The sequence below is a fragment of the Aulonocara sp. 'chitande type north' Nkhata Bay genome, linkage group LG7 (genome assembly GCF_057382095.1).
Source record: "Aulonocara sp. 'chitande type north' Nkhata Bay isolate Kocher_YH1m ecotype deep benthic linkage group LG7, A_spYH_male_GT1.1, whole genome shotgun sequence".
In the NCBI taxonomy this organism is placed as follows: domain Eukaryota; kingdom Metazoa; phylum Chordata; class Actinopteri; order Cichliformes; family Cichlidae; genus Aulonocara; species Aulonocara sp. 'chitande type north' Nkhata Bay.
Window position 1 is genome coordinate 1,503,797 of NC_141350.1, and position 8,197 is coordinate 1,511,993.

At 43.6% G+C, this 8,197-nt stretch overlaps 1 protein-coding gene across 3 annotated transcripts in view; it reads right to left on the bottom strand.

Moving 5' to 3' along the window:
- The window catches only part of gnao1a (guanine nucleotide binding protein (G protein), alpha activating activity polypeptide O, a), a 106,965-nt gene extending 106,151 nt beyond the window's left edge, over window positions 1-814 (bottom strand). The window contains exon 1 of one of the 3 annotated variants that reach the window (XM_086297892.1): window positions 131-813. In XM_086297892.1, coding sequence (XP_086154018.1) covers window positions 131-248 — 118 coding nt within the window. In that variant the 5' untranslated portion in view covers window positions 249-813. Of the gene's footprint in view, window positions 1-130 lie in introns of all 3 variants that reach the window. The other 2 variants (XM_086297890.1, XM_086297891.1) reach the window with 2 other exon arrangements.
- Between the last annotated feature and the right edge of the window lie 7,383 nt (window positions 815-8,197).

An 8,197-nucleotide genomic window follows, 5' to 3' on the forward strand; every position in this document is an offset into this window, starting at 1 on the left:
CACCAACCCACACCCACCCACACGCGCGCGCACACGCACACACACCACACCTTCCCACGGCCCCAGGGTCTCATTTCTCAGCCCTGGCGCTACCAGCCGAAGAGAAGGGCATTAAAGCCAAGTCTCTTACCGAGCAGCAGCAGTTTAACATCTTTGGCCGCGGTGAGGCCGTCCTCCTTCAGGTTTTTCTCGATGGCTTTGCTCCGATCCAGAGCCGCCCTCTCCTCTGCGCTCAGAGTACATCCCATGGTCAGAGAACACAGCTTGATAGAGTATCGGTACCGGGATCCACGGAAGAAAGCGCAATAATTAGACGAATGAATGAAACTTCAATTGCAAATCCTTTTTCTTTCCTTCGCTGGTTTATTGCCCCCCTTTTCTCTGCTCAGGCTTCGATCCCTCTACGATCCCTGTTTCTTTCTGGGCAGCCGGGTAGAAGCACCGTTAAAGCATTGAAATCAGGGATCCGCTCGGTTTGATCCACAGCGCAACACCGAGACGATATAGCCTCCGCAGCTGGTCGCTTCTCACGCGTGGTCTCGGAGCTGGTCCGTCCTTTATCCGTGTCTTTCTTTTCTCTTTTTTCCTCCGTTAGTAAATCACGATAACGGTTCCCTTCTTCTTCTTCTTCTTCTCCACTCGTCTATTCTGCGTTACTGGGCGGCGGTGCGCATTGCTCGGTTCTTCCGTTTGGCTCCTCCGGGGCGGGCGGCGGCGGGGACTCGCTCTGTAACACTACTGCCTCCCGGTAGCTCCGGTAGGGGCTCAGTGCTCCGTTAGTTCATTCGTTCAGTTGCAGGTTTCTGACGTCAGAGCAGTGAAAACAAATGTGGGAGAGCACATCCACGCTCCCAGTGGCGCGGCCTTGTGGCGCACTGGTATATAGTACCATCATGGGCTTCTATGGGCTCAAAATGTGGTCATAAATATTTTGTACTTGTAAAAAAGATTTGTGTGTGGACTTAGAAAAAACCCCTGCAAGTTACAAGTATGGATTTTTGACCCTATTTTTCTTCCCTTCATCTGATTGGTCAATGTCATGTCAATCACAAATGTAACAATCCAATCAGAGAACAGATGGGTTTGGCTGTCGAGGGGCGCTTTTTTTGAACTGCAGGTCTTTGAAGGGAATAAATGCCCTTTTACATGCCAACCCAGCGTTTTCCTTCATCACCACGAAGGAAAACAGTCTGTGGTCGTCCGAGTTTGGTGATTTTTGTGTCACAGGTCTACGTGTTTAATACAGGGACTTCCACAGCCTTTTCAACAGCGCTGCGGACCGCGGGGTGGGGGCGGGCAGTGTTTGGAAATGACAGTCTTCATTACAAAGCTTTCTTCGTTATGAATTAGCATACATGTTTTTATTGAACATTTGAAGAACCAGCAAAAAAAAACAAACTCTTGTAGAGGACATAAAGTCAGAGATAGAAAAGACAAGGAGCAGGTGCATCTAGTACAGGTAGAGCTGCTGCAAAAACCCACAGAGCCCAGCAGCCAGCGTAACAAATTCTGGATCCTTTGCTTTTAGTTAGCAGTTAGCATTAGCAGCACATCCTGCGTCCGATGTGAAAGGACCTTTATGCTGCGCACTGTGACTCACAGCAATGGTCCCGGGTCAGCCCTGACTTTGTGTTAAACTAATCCTAAAGTAATAATGTATTTCTAACCACTGATATACCACAACTTTTTCCTTTCAACAGCTACTGAAAGTTAGGGGACCTAGCTGCTATCGGATATTTATATAGCGATCCTCCAGCTTCAAACGGTATCACCCTTCAAGGACCTGCAGTTCAAAACAGCGCCCCTCCGACAGCCAAACCCATCTGTTCTCTGATTGGATTGTTACATTTGTGATTGACATGACATTGACCAATCAGATGACGGGAAGAAAAATAGGGTCAAAAATCCGTACTTGTAACTTGCAGGGGTTTTTTTTCTAAGTCCACACACAAATCTTTTTTACAAGTACAAATCTTTTTTACGCACACACAAATCTTTTTTACACATACAAATCTTTTTTACAAGTACAAAATATTTATGACCACATTTTGAGCCTATAGGCTTCAGAAACAGTTAAACCCAAAGCGACTCCAGCAACCGTGAGGTTGATCTGTCTATAGGTCCGATGGCTCGTAGAAAATCACATAAAGTAGGGTTAAATGGATATCTCATACTCGATAGAGCAACAGATTTCATTTTCAGACGCATAAAACTGCAAATGCATGAGATTTGTTTGCTCGTGTAGCTTTCTCTGAAGTTCTCTTCAGTAATAATGTCCTGGCATCATTGTATAAGACACTTGGACTGATCTGAAAGTATCTCTGAGACTCTTCCCAAAGACAGCAGTGCGGTGGTTACATGCAGGGCTGGATCTAACCTTTCTGATACCCCAGGCTAACTCATGATTTGGTACCCCCAACCTCCTTACATATTCATTTTTACCACCACAAGTTTTTGAGAAAATTGTCCCTTTTAGGTATGTAAATGGCCCGAAGGAAATGTACAGGATAGATGGATTCCCATTTTTGGCAAACAGGTTAAAACCCCATTTTTGTAATTCAGAGGGCAAAAGTTTGTTGGACAATTTAAAGCAGGGGCGGCCAACTCCAGGCCTCGAGGGCCGGTGTCCTGCAGGTTTCCCCAGTCTTATAAAATGTCCTGTTTATAAGATTTGGGGAAACCTGCAGTCAGCTGAGACTGAAGAAGTCACTTGGAGTGACGAAACGTTTCTCCCACAAAACGCTACGTCCAGATGAACAGAATCAACTTTTGCACAACAACATTTAGCTACGTGGAGCATAAATTAGCTAAGGTGAACACAAACACGTATGTTCAGCATCTGGTAAACAGCTGCGAGTGACCAAAGGTCATAAAACAAAAAAGATAAGTAGCCAGTGCATTAGCAGTGATCATAATTTCATCCTACAAACAAATATTTAATCCAAGATTAAATATCGACAGTATTAGTTTATATATATTTTGACTATAATTCAATACAGTTGCAGTTCTAATATCACAAATGTGTTCATGGACATAATATTGTTAAGGAAAAAATACTGAGGGAGGCAGCTGTTCCATTACATCGTTTTTATTGAGTTGCTGGCTTCATACAGCCGCACTGTTCATCTAACCATCACACTGTTTGTGGAAATGGAGCCATTTTCCAGCTGATTGTGTGGCTGGTTTGGTAATAATCAGCATCATCAACAATATGACATGGAAAAACACGCATTACATGCACACCTTGTACCCCTCTGTTTGCACAAGATCATCTAAGATGCCTTGCTTTTATTGACTTTGTGTAATATTTCAGTCTTGATATTGTAGTCAATTGGGAAAAATGACATTGGCTTTGAGAAAGAAAAAGAAGCCCTCAGTGGTTACAGCCATGACTAATGGTTGGATCTTGGCTACAGCTCTGAGGTTACATATGTGGCAAAATAAGAAGCTTCTGGCCCAGCTTTCCTCAGCGTAAGTGTTTTCGTGCCTCCATTTGGATCTATTTTAAAACTTCAGACAACATCATCCTTTGCTAATAATTTATCAGACATTAGACTTTAGAGTCATAGTTTCCGGTATGTTGGCGATGGTGTTTGGCTCTGCCGCTGCCGGGTGCAGTTTGTCGCGCTCTACTACTGTTGTGTTGTTTTTTCTGCTCTACTGTTCTCACTCAGTTTTAATGATGTATTTGCTGCTCTGGTGTATGATCGCCTGGCAAAGCCAGGCTATTTACCATGACGCCACACGATGTCTCGTCGTCCTCTGGCATTTTCCACCCTCCTCCATTAGCTGGATCCTCGTCAGGCGATTTCAGTGGTCCCTCTAGAGCATAGGTTTCAAACTCTGGCCCGCGGGACAAATTTGGCCCGCAGCCTAATTATATTTGGCCCACAAAGCCATACCAAATTACTATTAGAGCTGGCCTACTGGTATTATACAGCTAATGTATATATTGTGTAGTATTAAGCTTTGCTTGTTCCATATTCAGTTTTCCAGCAAAACGTGTTTGAGTCCATAAGAAAAGAATCATTCTTATATCTTGACCTTGACCTTGATCTGGAGGAAGATTTTTTTTTCAATAAATATTAACGTTAGCCTGCGACTTTGTTCCAGTTTTGAATTTTGGCCCACTGTGTATTTGAGTTTGACACCCCTGCTCTAGACCACAGAGAAGGAGAGGGAGAAGAGGAGGTATTCAGGTAAAGCTCGGGCTTTACTGGCGGCGTGGTTTGGCTGGTAAGCGACGTTGAGCGTGCGTTGTCTCCTGCGTCCAGAAAAGCTCCATGGAGGGTGACTTGTTTTCCACGGCCTTGTTTGGATGAGCTGGGCCTGGCTCTTTGAGACCGTGCCACCTCAGGAGGGTTTATCCAGACTCTTCTGCGGGCTGGCTTTTTCTTCCCTCGGTGAGTGGACTCTATGAGCGTGACGGCTCGAACCCTGTGTATTTACGTCCCTTAACTTGAGCCTCTGCAAATAATGAGGCTTCTAGCTCACTGAATATGGCGCATTTTAACGCTCGATCTCTCTCTAATAAATCATTCTTGTTGAATGATTTTATATTATCTAAAAAACTGGATTTTTTACTCCTGACTGAGACCTGGCAGCGGGATGTAGACTACTCGTCACTTATTGAACTCTGCCTGGATGGCTGTACTTTTATTACCCGGCCTCGGTTGTCTGGTCGGGGTGGTGGGCTCGCCGTGGCTTTCCAGGACCGTTTCTCCTGCTGCTCCGTGAAAACTGGACATTTTCGTTCGTTTGAGCTGCAGCTGCTTAAAATTGGGAACAAGGACCCTTTGTGCTGTGCTGTGGTGTATCGTCCACCTGGATATAACAGGTTATTTTTATCGGAGCTCAGCGACTTGTTATCTGCTACTATGAGGCTGTCTAGAGTGCTTATAGTTGGGGAATTTAACATTCACGTTGATGATGACTCCGACCTATTCGCCAGAGACTTTATGAACATTATGGATTCTTTTCATTTTGCTCAGCATGTGTCCGGTCCTACACACAGCAAAGCTCACACACTGGACCTTGTTTTTACTTTGGGTTTAAATATTGATTTTATTCGCTCTGAGGACATTTTTATTTCTGATCACTATGTTATAGTTTTTAACTTGTCTTTTAATGAGCCTTTGTCCCCCGTCAGACGGATGGTTAGCTCTCGCATCTTAAACTCCTCCACAGCGGAGAAATTTGTGGATGCTTTTAACTTACAGCTATCACCTCAAAATGGTGTTGATTTCTCAACCAGTCTTTTTAATAATTATTGCCTTTCTATTTTAGATGAAATCTGTCCGGTTAAGACGAGGAGTGTTTCTGCCTCCAAATCTCCTCCTTGGCTAAATGACAGTATTTGTTGTCTAAAACGTGACTGTCGTAAAGCGGAGCGCAGGTGGAGGAAAACTCATCCAAATGTTCACCTCCTCTATCTTAAGGACCTTTTAGCTTCTTTTAATAATTCGATCAGAGTTGCGAGGGCTGCCCACTTCTCACACTTGGTTACAAAGAGCAGAGGCAATCCTAAGGTGCTATTCAACACCATTAGCGACATTGTTACTCCTGCTCTGCCTGCGGCCCTTATTTTTTCTAACGAGGACTGTGAAAATTTTCTGCTTGCAAAGATTCATAACGTGAGAATGAGTTTTACACACTCAGCACCTGTTATCTCGATCTCTACCCCATGTTGACCCGCTATCTTGGATACTTTCTCTCCTGTTTCACTACCTGAGCTGGTAAAATTAGTGAATTCAGTGAAAGCATTCTCCTGTTCACTTGACATTGTACCTGCATCATTATTGAAAAATGTCTTCCAGTCTATTGGCCCATGTGTGCTCACTTTAATCAACTCTTCACTGGCATCTGGTATAGTTCCGGTTTACTTTAAAAACGCTGCTATTCTCCCACGTTTAAAACAACCTCAGCTTGACCCCTCTCTTAGGAGCAGCTACAGACCTCTCTCTAAGTTACCGTTAATCGCTAAGCTTTTAGAAAAGGTTGTGGCTCAGCAGCTTATGGCAGCTCCTGATAAACACGGCATTTACGATAAGTTTCAGTCCGGTTTGCGTCGGTTTCACTCGACGGAGACAGCTCTTCTTAGGGTCTCAAGTGATATCTTGATGGATAATGATGCAGGAAAATGCTCTGTTCTACTCATGTTGGACCTCACATCAGCTTCTGACACAGCTGACCATCACGTCCTCATTGAAAGGCTGAAAAATTGTGTTGGTGTATCTGGAACTGCATTAGAGTGATTCTCCTCTTATCTCCATCACCGATCCTTTTCTGTGGCAGTCTCCGATTTTAGGTCATCCTCTACCTCCCTTACTCATGGTGTCCCTCAAGGGTCAGTTTTGGGGCCTTTATTGTTTTTAATTCGTCTTCTCCCCCTCCAGCATATAATGGGCTCTTTTGAGGACATTTCTTATCACTGTTATGCTGATGATATTCAGTTGTACGTTTCTTTTATGCCTGAGGATTTATCTAAGCTTCAGCGTCTGAATGATTGCTTAGATTCGATCAAACGTTGGATGGCTGCAAATTTCCTCCAACACAACGAGGGGAAAACCGAAGTCCTCGTATGCGCCCCTGATAGGTTTTTATCACAGATAGTGAAAGCCCTCGGTCCTCTCTCACTCTGTGTTAAATCCTCTATCAGGAATTTAGGTGTCACCTTTGACCCGACTCTCACATTCAATGTGAAATCTCTGGTTCGGTCTTGTTTTTATCATTTCAGAAATGTGGCTAAGCTGAGCCCGATGTTATCTCACTCTGAACTGGAGATTGCTATACGTGCATTTATTTCTTCATGCTTGGATTATTGTAACTCGCTGTTTATGTTTCTAAGCAAAGGTTCTCTGGATCGTCTGCAAGTTGTGCAAAACGCTGCAGCGCGGCTTTTGACTAATTCCTGCAAGTACTCACATGTGACACCGTTGTTATCTCAGTTACACTGGCTTCCTGTTGAATTTAGAGTCAATTTTAAGATCCTGGTCTTGACCTACAGAGCTGTGCACGGACTGGCACCAGCCTACATCTCTGATCTGCTACAGCCCGATGTCCCCAGCAGGTCTTTGAGGTCATCTGATCAGGGCTTACTTGCTATAAAAATACTAAGAGGCGGACTGAGGGTGACAGAGGTTTTGTGGCCCCGAGACTGTGGACTCTCCCCCCCAACATTAAGAACTGTGGACTCAGCAGCTGTTTTTAAAAAAACAACTCAAAACTCACCTTTTTAAAACTGCTTTTGGTTAATTTTTTGCCGGTTTTATTTTCTCTTTTTAAATCTTTTTATGACTTGTAATCTTATGTGCAGCACTTTGTGATTCTGTCTTGAAAGGTGCTATATAAATAAAAATGTATTTATTTATTATTTATTTCCTGTTCACAAAATAGTGACTTGCAGAGTAATTTGACATAAACAAAGAGAAGATGAACACATTTGTTATATATGCCGTGTTCCACTATGACACTTTTATTTAGCATGACATGAAGTATATACAGTATGAGTTTAAAGTCTATAGGGGGGGGGTCTCATTCATTTTCCCAAGGAGCCACTTGAGAAACTGGGACTGTTGTGGAGATCCAGCTGATAAGCAGCACTCAATTCTGCAACAACTACAATAATGATAACATAGAGGCTATAATAACAGTCTGTGGAGTGGGTGTGGTCTCTGGCCAGCTGCAGAGGAGGGGTGAGGCAGTGAGCTCCCAGGGCAGCGCAGGGGCGGGGTCAACAGGTGTGCTTGTCACGGTCCTGGGTCTCCTGACCCAGCGTTTTTAGTTCTTTGTGATGTTTGTAATATTGTACTTGTGAGTTATTCGATGGTTTCTAGTTTCGATCCCTTGCCCTTCATGTCTCTCTGTGTCCCCTCTGTTCTGTGTAAGTTATTTATATATATGTGTGTGTGTGTGTGTGTGAATATTATATATATATATATATATATATATATATATATATATATATATTCTGTAACTCTGTAACTTCTGTCGGTGCTGTGCTTTTTTGGAAATCGAATTTCCCAGGGGAACCCACCCGAGGGATTAATAAAGTTCTATCTAATCAAATCTAATCTAATCTAATCTAAGTCTGTGTCTGCATGTTTGAGTTCCCCTCTGTGTCTCTCGGTTCTTAGAGTCCTCTGCCTTATGGTTTATGTCTCTGTGTTTCTTAGTTGCTGTCTCCACTGTGTCAAGT